Source organism: Scylla paramamosain, chromosome 26 (assembly GCF_035594125.1).
Source record: "Scylla paramamosain isolate STU-SP2022 chromosome 26, ASM3559412v1, whole genome shotgun sequence".
Taxonomy (NCBI): Eukaryota; Metazoa; Arthropoda; class Malacostraca; order Decapoda; family Portunidae; genus Scylla; species Scylla paramamosain.
This window is the reverse complement of record NC_087176.1, coordinates 17,160,580-17,173,676: the sequence shown is the minus strand read 5'-3', so window position 1 is coordinate 17,173,676 and position 13,097 is coordinate 17,160,580. Positions and strand designations below refer to the sequence as shown.

Genomic DNA, 13,097 nt, shown 5'->3' with positions numbered 1-13,097 from the left:
AAAAAACACTAGGTGTTGGCACACGACCCCACTCCCTCGGTCAGAGGCATGGAATGTTAGTGGCGGTGTTTTTTTTGTCGCGTCCCTTTCCCAGGAGCGGTCCGGTGCCTCCTTAAAACCTAGGCTGCTAGACAGAAAAATAATGCATAAAAACAAAAATATGAATAGAAAGCCATAAGACAAAAAATATGAAAAAAACACTAGGTGTTGGCACGCAGGCCCGCCCACGTGAACGAGAGAACGACGATGATGCCACTCAGACACCATGAGTGGTACAGAGAGAGGAGGCAGTGAAGGGAAGAAAGGAGGAGTCCATTATTAGAAGACAGGTTCAGGAGGCACAGTGGGAGGATCAAGGAGGTTGTAGTGCGGCAGGTGACGGAAAGCTGGGGGGAGGTTGGTCATGAAATTGTATGTGATTGTGTGTCTGTCAGAGAAGGAGCTTAGTTGTTTTTCGATTCTGTTGTAGAGTGTTATGTTAAGGGGGGGATGTTGGACTCCTCGTGAATGGAGAGAGAGGTTCGGAAGTCGAACCATTTCGTCCCAAGAGCGAAACGAACTGCTCGATTTTGAACCTTCTGAAGTTTAGAGAGGTTGGAGGGAGCAGAGAGAGAGAGGGCAAAAGGGTTAAGAGAGGGAGAATGAAAGCTTTGTAGAGGTGAAGTTTTGTTTTTGTACTGCTGTCGCGAAATCTTTCCAGGTTGCTCAGGGCCTTGGCAGCTATGGTTGCTTTTTTGTTTTATTAGTATATTGAAATTGAGGTGCTTATCAATGGTGAGGCCAGGCACTTTGTTTTGTCACTGATGGGGATTGGGGTGGGGATTGGATCAATTCTATTTAGTGAAATTTGGCGGGGCTGACTTCTTTTAATGTTGAAATAAGTGACTTTTGGTTTTTCGGAATGGGAGAGAATTCGCCATTTCATTTCCCATAGGCTAGTCGCCATCAGTTCCCTCTGAATTTTGTCGGTGAGGAGATCTAACGACCTGGCACGGGCCAATTGCGTTACATCGTCCGCGTATTGAATAGTTAGTGAGTCATTGTGGGCTGGTAGGGGTAGGTCAGCTGTATACATGTTAAAAAGGGTTGGGGGAGAGTACGGAGCCTTGTGGGACTCCAGCCTGAGGAGTAAAATATGTCGAAAAGTTGCCCTGGTGGCGGATTCTTGTCTGTCTCTCTTCCAGAAAACTACACAAGATGGTTTGCGTTAGAAAAGGGAGATTGAAGTTATTACAAATTTTGTATTTTAAACCGGTGTGCCAAACGGTGTCAAATGCTTTTTTTTTACATCTTTTGTCACGAGTGCTGTCTTGTAATATGGCTTGTTGAAATTTAGGTAGGCTACTATGCTGTTAAGGGCGTCCTCCGTTGAGGCGTTCCTCCGGAAACCGAACTGCTGTGGTGCCAGCAATCCGTTACCTTCGAGGAACGCTCTCAATCTTAAATTGATTAGACGCTCAAAAGTTTTTCCAAGAATTTCAAGGAGGCTTATGGGGCGATAGTTTTCTGTTAAGTGAGATTTTTTTCCGGGCTTGGCAATAAGGGTGATGTTTGAAATTTTGAAAGCCTTTGGGCGAGGCAAGCATTGAAAATTTTTGACAGGCTGGATATGATTTCTGGAGGAAGGCTCCGTACCATTGGCCAGGTGACTCCTGAGGGGCCGGGGTCTCGCCGCGGAGTGTGTCTGAGCAACCTGGTGATATCCTCCTCCTCAATGGGTGTGATGAGAGGGTGTTGTTGGGGATCTAGGTGTGTTAAGTGTATAATGTTATGTGGTAGCGTGTTTGCTAGGTTTCGGCGCACAAGATCGGTGATGTGGTGTATGTGGGCAATACTGGGCTCATGGGGAGAGAAAGGCTGTGGTTGGAAGGTGTTGCACCAGTGTGTCTGGAAGGTGTTGGTGACTTGGTCTGGGTTGGTGACTCGGCTTCTGATTGGCTGGGAGCGGCTGGGTTTAGGCTTTGCTTCATACTCGAGGGCGCTTGTAGGTTTTGCTTATGTATGTTAAGCTTTGGCTCTAAGTTCTTGATATGTAGGGCTTCTAAGATGGGGAGGCGTCTGTTATCCTTGCATGTGGTGATGATCTCCGTTTGTTCTTCAAGGTATTTTCTAGTGAGTGTGGTTTTGTGCACTTGGGTCACGTGGGTCTTGGGGGCGCCTGCTTATACACGACATGAGACTGCTGCATTTTCTCCTTTTGTTGTGGTGGACTGTTTCGGAGTAGGAGGTGGCTGGTTTTCTTGCTTTTGTAATAGATGGTAAGGAGCCCGTGCCACTGGCCTGTCATTCTCTACACAACCTCTGAGAAGACAACCTCCTCTGCCACTGAAGAAGGGTCAAGAACCCGAAATCACGATCTGGCGAAGATGATATCCTACGGGAAAATCATCAATAATCTTACCAAAGAGAATAAGTCACTCCTTCGAGAAAAAAATAAAACATCATGAAGAAAATCATAAACGCTGAACTCAGTATCACTTTCAACGAAATATGTACAAGAGAATATATATATATATATATATATATATATATATATATATATATATATATATATATATATATATATATATATATATATATATATATATATATATATATATATATATATAAAGTAGTTGGCATATCGATCCAGTGAGCTTCATTTTCTCCTCTCCTCAGATATTCTTTTCAACTGCAAAGGAAAAAGAACAAAAATTCATACGTGGCATCAGTTGCAAATGTCGTTTGTTGTCTGCGCAGTTGGGATGGTATTAAAAAAAAAAAAATAGCCCTTGGCCCAAACGTTATGCTTATTTTCCTACTTAACTTCCCAAATCATCCTGAGCCTAGTGCTTACGATGCCGAAAAGTCGGGAGGCAGCTTAACCTGGTTTTAAGCTAAGCTTAAGCTAAGCAAACAGAAGGCCGATCGTCGAGCCCGAGCCTGCCACCTCAGAAATAATTAGTCCCGTAAGGATGTTCTAGGTGACAGATGTGACTGAATTGAACCGTTGAAAATGTATAGACTAGACCTATAGGAGTGTTATTTGTGACTAATTTGGCAGAAGATGCCAGGGACAGCCCCAGAGGAAGGAGTGGTGCACTGACTCTTGCAACTAAACTAATATTTACCGTGTTAAAATATTTAGACAATGGTAAATGCAGGTCTGCAGCAATGATGAGCTTGGGTCTTCATGTGTCTTGTTGTTACCGTGTCTTATTTACCTTCTGTGTGTGTGTGTGTGTGTGTGTGTGTGTGTGTGTGTGTGTGTGTGTGTGATTGGGTAGGTTAATGACGATTCTTCCTTTCTGATTCATAGGTGTTGGTAGCTGATGCAGCCCTTGAGAAGGTAATGAGTGGAAAGTTTTCGTTCATTATTGTAAAAAATTACATAAGTGTCGTCCTCGCCAACCGCTACACTGACAAACAAGGGCATACGCCATTTTACATTAGCAAGGGAGGCTTCTACTTTTTGGCAAGCTTTGGCTGGGCGTTCAGGTGAGCTCACAGATATATATATATATATATATATATATATATATATATATATATATATATATATATATATATATATATATATATATATATATATATATATATATATATATATATATATATATATATATATATATATATATATATATATATATATATATATATATATATATATATATATATATATATATATATATATATATATATATAATACTACCCATTAACATGTTTAATATGCAGGAAAGGAGCACCGTATTACGGTCACTTCCAGCAGCTGATGCATCGCCTTGAGGATGCTGGAATCATCAGTCAATGGACCAGCGAGGTTGTAGAGCAACGCGTGAGAGAAAACAGAGCAGTAGCACCTCTGTACCAGAACACCAAACTAAGATACAGTGAGAAAGTAAATAACTGATTTTAGTTTGAAATGAGAGTATAATTTATCGAGATGTGAGGTAAGTGTTCGGAAAGTTAAATTGTAGTATTATAAGAACAATGATTTTTTTTTCTCTTCGTATATATATATATATATATATATATATATATATATATATATATATATATATATATATATATATATATATATATATATATATATATATATATATATATATATATATATATATATATATATATATATATATATATATATATATATAATTTTATTTTATTTTTTTTTTTTTACGTAGGGGGGAAACCTGCCAAGGGCAGCAAATAAATAAAAATCCAATAAAAGAAATAAAAAAAAGAGGCCCAATGAGATGCCGGTTCCCGAATAGGCTCCAAAGCAGTAATTAACAATTGAAGGATAAGTGTCTTGAAACCTCCCTCTTGGAGGAATTCAAGTCATAGGAAGGTGGAAATACATAAACAAGAAGCGAGTTCCAGTTTACCAGAGAAAGCGATGAATGATTGAGAATACTGGTTAACTCTTGCATTAGAGAGGTGGACAGAAAAGGAGTGAGAGAAAGAAGAAAGACTTGTGCAGCGCGGCCGCGGGAGGAGGGGAGACATGCAGTTAGCAAGATCAGAAGAGCAGTTAGCATGAAAATAGAGATGAGAAAGAGGCTGAAGACAATCAGTTAGAGGATAGGAGTGATGAGACGAAAAGCTTTTGATTCCACCCTTTCTAAAAGAGCAGTATGAGTGGAACCCCCCCATACATGTGAAGCATACCCCATATATGGATAGTTAAGGCCCTTGTACAGAGTTAGCAGCTCGGGGTATGAGAAAAACTGGCGGAGATCTCTCAGAACCCCTAACTTCACAGAAGCTATTTTAGCTAGAGATGAATTAAGAAAAGGACAGACCGAGGATGTTCAGTGTAGAAAAGAGGAACAGTTGAGTGTCATTGAAGAAAAGTGAATAATTGTCTGGAAGCTTGTATCGAGTTGATAGATGGAGAAGTTCTTGAAGCATTGAACAATACCATAGACATAGACATAGACAATACCCAATCAAAAATTTACTTCCTGAAGGGTTGGACGTCTATTAAAAGACGTGGAAAAGTGCGTGCAGGGTGGTATCATCACCGTAGGAGTGGATAGGACAAGAAGTTTGGTTCAGAAGATTATTGATGAATAATAGGAAGAGAGTGGGTGACAGAACATAAACTTGAAGAACACCACTGTTAATAGATTTTGGAGAAGAACAGTGACCGTCGACTACATCAACAATGGAACGGTCAGAATGAAACTCGAGATGAAGTTAGAGAGAGAAAGAGTAGAGAGAAACCGTAGGAGGGTAGTTTGGAAATCAAAGCTTTGTGCCAGACTGTATCAAGAGCTTTTGATATGTCTGAGGCAACAGCAAAAATTTCACTAAAATCTCTAAATGATGATCAAGACTCAGAAAGAAAAGCCAGATCACCAATGAAGCGGCCTTGACGGAACCCATATCAGATAGAAGGATGTGAAGTGATGGATGTTTAAGAATCTTCCTGTTAAGGATAGATTCAAAACTTTAGATAGGCAGAAAATTAAAGCAATATGATGGTAGTTTGAGGGATTAGGACGGTCACCCTTTTTTTAGGAACAGGTTGAATGTAGGCAAACATCCAGCAAGAAGGAAGAGTAGATGTTGGCAGACAGAGTTGAAAGAATATGATTAGACAAGGTGCAAGCACGCATGTACAGATTTGGAGAACAATAGGACGGACCCCATCAGGTCCATAAGCCTTACGAGGGTTTAGGCTAGCGAGGGCACGGAAAACATCACTGCGAAGTATTCTAATAATTAGCATGAAATAGTCAGAGGTTGGAGGAAAGGGAGGGACATTCCCTGAATCGTCTAAGGCAAGTTTTAATAAAAGTTTGAACAAAGATTTCAGCTTTAGAAATTGATGTGATAGCAGTGGTGCCATCCGGTTGAAATAAAGGAATGAAAGAAGAAAAAGCAAAGATACTGGAGACATTTTTGGCTAGATGCCAGAAGTCACGAGGGGAGATAGATCTTTGACACTGTCTATTAATGAAGGTGTTTTTTGGCTAGTTGGAGAAAAGACTAGGCATGGTTACGGACAGACATTTAAAGCGCATGAGATTCTGGTACTCTATTACCTTTTGGTTCTAGTACCTTTTGTGGGCCACCTCTCTGCCTTGTATAACACGAGAACAGGCTGCGTTAAACCAAGGTTTGGAAGGTTTATATATATATATATATATATATATATATATATATATATATATATATATATATATATATATATATATATATATATATATATATATATATAATGTCGTTGATGGGCCGTGGCAGCATCTGTGGTGGCGGTGGTAAACTGCAGGAAAGGCGCGGCAGGGTTGCTGGATCCGTCTGCACCGCAGCGCCGCAGGTCTTTCCTTCGAAGGTAACCGGTTCTGTGGCTGCCGGGACAACCTTGGATTTCTTCCTCCTCCTTCTCTTGCTCTTCGAGGGCAGGTCCGTGGCAGGGGCAGTGGCAGTCTGTGGAGGAGCTGCCGGCAAGGAATTGGGGTCGTTCTCCGCCCTCCGTCCAGAGCAGGCAGGAGGAAGGCTCCTAAACCTTTCAGGGCAGAGTTTATGCCACGCATGGTGACGCTTGCCGCAATGCGGGGATCGAGCAGGACGGGTTTCCCCAGCCTTCAGATTGATGATGCATTCCGAGGTGGGATGCCGATCGCTGCAGATACCGCAGAGAACACGGGAAGCGTTGATTGGCTTCGGTTGGCTGGTGGGCTTACTCTGTGGCGGCGGTGCTTGGTCCCTTCTCATGCTCGGCAAAGCCTGTAAATCTTCGGCCTGTACATTAAGCCTGGGGTTGAATTCTTTTATGTACAGTGCTTCAAATATTGCAAGCCGTCTCACATTTGTACACATATCTAAGATTTTACTGTTTTCTTCCAGGTCTTTTCTTGTGAGCTTGATACCGTGCTGCCGTTGTAGGTGTATTCTTGGGGCTCCAGATGTTAGGTGGCAGGTGAGCCGTCGAGACAGATTCGTAGTCGTCATGCCGATGTAAGTTGAAAGGAGGACTTCACAGTTTCCTCGTTTACAGGTGAACGTATACACGTTATACGGCGTTGGTTATTGCTCGAGGTTTATCTAAAACTCGGCGATAAGCGCATGCGTGAACCGCATGCCAAATGTGCAGTTCAATGCCTCATTTGCGCCCTACCGTCACGAAGTGGGCATCTTCTCGGTGCTCTGAGGATGAATTTAGTAGATGGTATATTCGCCACATAGTTTCTTGGGACGGTTTGAATGCTCAGATATATTATTTTCGTGTATGATACTATTGTTCTTACATTTTATGTCATCTTCGTTGCCTCAATAAAGTCTTCCTTTGGTTTCCAATGGACTGCACTCCATAATGTACGAATTCGCCGTGCTGTGAATTTATCATTAAACACAACTGTGACCTCACTGAACGTTTCCCTTTGTGTCTCATAATACAAGGGGACAGTCACAGCCTGCCCTCTAAAGACAACTCTCTTCCTTCACAGAAAACTAGAAGCACCTAATTACACACAACCTTCACGCAAAATCTCACTGGTCGAAGCAGCACGTCTTTCCCGAGGAGTAAGATAATTAACATAACTTGTAAACTCTAAGAAGACTTGTACTGTAGTTTATCTGACCATTTTTGCACCCAATTTAAAGACTTCAAAAATTCAATGGCATCCATCATGTGCGTACTCGGTAGCATGAACTTGACCGACCATGTGACCTACATTTCCAAGCTGCGTAGTAAGCAATTCCGCATAACATAAGAACAGAACATAAGAACATAAAAAAAAAAAATAAGGGAAGCTGCAAGAAGCGACCAAGCTGACACGTGGCAGTCCCTGTATGAAATACACCTGCCTATTTCCATCTATTATCCCCATCATAAACTTGTCTAATCTTCTCTTAAAGCTCTCTAGTGTCCTAGCTCTAACAACATGATTACTGAGTCCGTTCCACTTATCTACCACTATGTTTGAGAACAAAGTTTTTCCTATCTCCTTCCTAAACCTAATTTTTTTCAAGCTTGAACCCGTTATTTCTTGTTCTTCCCTTGTTGCTGATCCTAAGAATTTTGCTTACATCCCCCTTCTTATAACCCTTATACCGCTTAAAGACTTCTATCAGGTCCCCTCTTAACCTACGTCTCTCTAAAGAATATAAATTTAACAGCTTCAATCTCGCTTCGTGAGGAATACTCCTCATCCCCTGTATCCTTTTAGTCATTCTCCTCTGTACTGATTCTAATAGACCTATATCTTTCCTGTAATGTGGGGATTTGAACTGCACAGCGTAGTCTAGATGAGGTCTGACCAGCGCCAAGTATAACTTTAATATTACTTCCGGCCTTCTACTTTCAACACTCCTAAAAATGAATCCTAGTACCCTATTTGCCGTTTCTGGCCTCTATGCATAGTTGTCCTAGACGGAGTTCAGAGTTAACTATAGCTCCTAAATCTTTCTCGTACCCTGTACCTACCAGAGTTTAGTTGTTTAATGTGTACCTATTGTGTGGGTTTCCTCTACCTACGCTAAGTACTTTGCATTTATTGATATTCAATTGCATTTGCCATCCGTTCGTCCATTCATTCATTTTAAATCGGCCTGCAAGGCGATGGCATCCGATTCTGACCTAATTAATCTACCGATCTTTGTATCATTCGCAGATTTACTAACATCACTATTAATTATACTATCCAAGTCATTGATATATATTAGAAATAAAAATGGCCCTAATACTGACGAAAAGCCCAAAGAAAGGAATCGTGAGCCTGTGAAGCTCCAAAGGCACGAAAGAAATTACTACGAAACTCACCATAATCTTGAAGCATACAACCCCAGAGGTGATGTTACACTAGTAGTTGGAGTTCTCACCCCCGATTTTTTTAATGGTAGGGTCCTGATGTCTTGCCCCATACATTTATCCTGCAGGATGTGTGTGTGTGTGTGTGTGTGTGTGTGTGTGTGTGTGTGTGTGTGTGTGTGTGTGTGTGTGTGTGTGTGTGTGTGTGTGTGTGTGAGTGTGTGTGTGTGTGTGTGTGTGTGTGCGTGTGTGTGTGTGTGTGTGTGTGTGTTCATATCATTACCGTTATTATTATAATTATTATCAATAATTATAGTAGTAGTAGTAGTAGTAGTAGTAGTAGTAGTACGAGCAACAGCAGCAGGAACATAAATAGTAGTAGTAGTAGTAGTAGTAGTAGGGATAGTAGCAGCAGTAGTAATAGTAGTAGTCACAACACCACCACCACCACCAACACCACCATCACTACTACCACTACTACTAGTAGTAGTAGTAGTAGTAGTAGTAGTAGTAGTAGTAGTAGTAGTAGTAGTGGTAGTCGTCGTAGTAGTAGTAGTAGTAGTAGTAGTAGTAGTAGTAGTAGTAGTAGTAGTAGTAGTAGTAGTAGTAGTGGTAGTAGTAGTAGTAGTAGTAGTAGTAGTAGTACTACTACTACTACTACTACTACTACTATTACTACTACTACTACTACTATTACAACATAACTACAACTACTACCAATAGTAGTAGTAGTAGTAGTAGTAGTACTATAGTAGTAAAGTATTTATAAGTAAAGGACAGACCGAGGATGTTCAGTGTGGAAGAAGGGGACGGTTGAGTGTCATTAAAGGAGAGGGGATACTTGTCTGGAAGGTTGTGTCGAGTTGATAGATGGAGGAATTGAGTTTTTGAGACATTGAACAATACCAAGTTTCTCTGCCCAATCAGAAATCTTAGAAAGATCAGAAGTCAGGCGTTCTGCAGCTTCCCTGCGTGAAATGTTTACTTCCTGAAGTGTTGGACGTCTACCAAAGACGTAGAAAAGAGAAAGGTGGTACCATCAGCGTTGGAGTGGATAGGACAAGAAGTTTGGTTTGGAAGGTCATTGATGATTGATAAGAAGAGAGTGGGTGACAGGACAGAACCTTGAGGAACACCACTGTTAATAGATTTAGGAGAAGAACAGTGACCTTCTACCACAGAAGCAATAGAACGGTCAGAAAGTAAACTTGAGGTGAAGTTCCAGAGAGGATATAAACCGTAGGAGAGTAGTTTGGAAATCAAAAGCCTTGTACCAGACTCTATCAAAAGCTTTTGATATGTCTAAGGCAACAGCAAAAGTTTCACCAAAATTTCTAAAAGCGGATGACCAAAACTCAGTAAGGAAAGCCAGAAGATTACCAGCAGAGCGGCCTTGACGGAACCCATAGTGACGATCAGATAGAAGGTTGTGAAGAGATAGATGTTCAAGAATCTTCCTGTTCAGGATAGTTTCAAAAACTTTAGATAGGCAGGAAATTAAAGCAATAGGACGGTAGTTTGAGGGATTAGAACGGTCATCCTTTTTAGGAACAGGCTGAATGTAGGCAAACTTCCATCAAGAAGGAAAGGTAGATGTTGACAGATAGAGTTGAAAGAGTTTGACTAGGCAAGATTGAAGCACGGAGGCACAGTTTCGGAAAACAACAGGAGGGACCCCATCAGGATTCCATTGCCTTCCATATGAAATGAAAAGAATCGGAACACATCGCTCAAAAGTGGCGAGAGATGCCAGGGAGCAGCAAGACACATGCAACGGCCCCAACCCCACACAAGTGCCTATAGATCACTGATTTGTCTTCAAAATGTGTTGGTATTAGCGATTATTGCAGTGGGTGAGTTGCTAAATAGTAATATTTTGTAATGCTTTAAAATTTCCGCGATAGCAAAGAAGAAAGAGATTGTGCAAGTGGGAAAGGTAAATCGCGGGCCTTTTTTTATGTGTTCGTATTTTTCTTATTTTCATTTTGATGTGTAGGGGGATGATGTTTCGTAGTATACAATTCTGCTTGTCTTTTCTATGTTGTACAGTGTAGTTCTATATTGATATCACTGTCTTATTTTCAGGGAGCGTACGCTGACGAAGTGCTGGGAATGGATCACTTACAGGGAGCCTTTTATCTACTATTTTTAGGTTCGTGTGTTGCCTTCGTGATCCTGGTCATCGAAAATGTCATGGAACTTAATAATAGATTCATGGTAACCCATAACGGAAAACAACCGCGGGGGAAGCGGGAGTCACATGCTGAAACTGAATAATTACCGAAAAAAAAACAAATAAATAAATAAGTAAGTAAATAAAAAAAAATAAAAATAAAGGAATAAACTAACTAACTAAATAAATAAATAAATATATGACGTAAAAAAATTCTGTAAATGCCCATATTATATCATCACTGACATGGCAGTAAATCTTGTTTTAAGATGGCGCAAAATGTTTGTTAAACTATCGTTTTTTTTGGGGGGGTTCAAATACACAACATGAAATAACCTATAATACACTGTTATTATATATGTAGGCCTTGTATATTTAAGTCAATCATAAATATTAGCACTGAACTTTGGTGGTTAAATGATTGTTGATAGCAAATGTAAGATTACATTCACAGTAGCAAAAATGCTGCGTGTCCCCGTACTAACCCCCTTAAATATACTAATGACATTGAATGGTAACTTGTTTCAATGACCATCCTACTTTACATGATCAAATATGAACAATTATCTTCTCTTACCACCGACACAACGCTGGCAAAATGCTAGAGGTGTTTCTGTCACTTTCCTCTACTGATTGGAAGGGGCATGAATACATGTTATTCCGATTTTCTAGGGAATGACTGCAGCTTCTGCGTCTGGGATTGATAATGGGGGTGACAGTGTTTAGTATTGAGGCCTACTCACTCTTTTTTTTTTTTCTCGTCCTAAATTTGCCAAACCTTGGTTTAACTCAGATTGTTTCCGTGATGTATATGATGAATGATTTGAATCATCCATCAACTAAAACTCATGGACCTAACATATGTGGCCGAAATTGTGCCAAGTCTGTTCACCAATAAGTCAAAAACTACTTCATCAATAGAAAACGCCAAAACCTTTATATATCTGACTCCTCTCGTGACTATGGTATGTACGCAAAAATATCACAACAGCTTATTTTCTCCATTCTTCCCTCCTCGACTTCACTAATGGCACTACTGCCATATATATATATATATATATATATATATATATATATATATATATATATATATATATATATATATATATATATATATATATATATATATATATATATATATATATATATATATATATATATATATATATATATATATATTGACAGATAAATCGATAGATTCTTAGTCAACTATCATTCTTAGTCAACTACTATTTCGCAACGTTATATCTGATCGTCAGTATGTGTTCCGTCGTAGCCGCTCTACTGGTGATTTTCCGTCTTTCCTTACTGAGTCCTGGTCATCCTCTTTTGGGAATTTTGATGAAACGTTCATTGTTACTTTAGATATATCGAAAGCATTTGATAGTGTCTGGCACAAAGCTTTGATTTCCAAACGGCTTCTATCCTTCTCTCTGTAACTTCATCTTTCATTTCCCTTCTGACCGTTCTATTGCTGATGTAGTAGACGGTCACTGTTCTTCTAAGTAGTGCTCCTCAGGATTCTGTCCTGTGTACTTTCTTTTCATTACATCAATGATCTTATAAGCCAAACTCATAATTTTATCTACTCCTACGTTGATGATACGTCGCTACACTTATCGTGCTTTCTTAGACGTCCATCCTATCGGGTATTAAATTATCAGGCAAAAAACCCCACAAAAAAGCCATTGTGGCAGAATAAACTTCGTGTTGTTCATGTTGTAAATCAACTACGTCAGGAGATGACTAGTATACAACTGCGAGTACCTGTGGACGAGCAACTTGATGTCCAACTTCCTACGGACGGATCCCGTGATAGACGGGGGCATGCAGACATCTCGGCTACGGACCAACGGTCTGTAGACGAGCCCCTTACTAACCACAGAGGCGAGGACGGGCCCCGGGCTGGTCAGGGGCCTGAGGATGGAACTCGGCCAGACCAGTGACCTGTGGAAGGGCCCCGTGGTGAACGGCGGCCTGTGGACGGAACGGGGCCCCATGATGTCCCTGGGTCTGAGGATGGAACTCGTCCTGATCAGCGGCCGGCGGAAGGGCCCCGTGATGAGTGAGGGCCCACGGCCGGATCTCGTACTGACGGGGGACCGGAGTGAGGCCCCACGGCCGGATCTCGTACTGACGGGAGACTGGCGGGTGGGCACCGAAGTGGCAAGCAGCCTGTAGATG

At 40.8% G+C, this 13,097-nt stretch overlaps 1 protein-coding gene across 1 annotated transcript in view; it reads left to right on the top strand.

Annotated features, from left to right (window-relative positions):
• The window catches only part of LOC135113849 (glutamate receptor ionotropic, delta-2-like), a 149,656-nt gene extending 138,233 nt beyond the window's left edge, over nt 1-11,423 (top strand). The window contains exons 11-13 of the mRNA XM_064029471.1: nt 3,299-3,477; nt 3,715-3,877; nt 10,826-11,423. Coding sequence (XP_063885541.1) covers nt 3,299-3,477; nt 3,715-3,877; nt 10,826-11,017 — 534 coding nt within the window. The 3' untranslated portion in view covers nt 11,018-11,423. The remainder of the gene's footprint in view (nt 1-3,298; nt 3,478-3,714; nt 3,878-10,825) is intronic.
• The last annotated feature ends 1,674 nt before the right edge of the window (nt 11,424-13,097 follow it).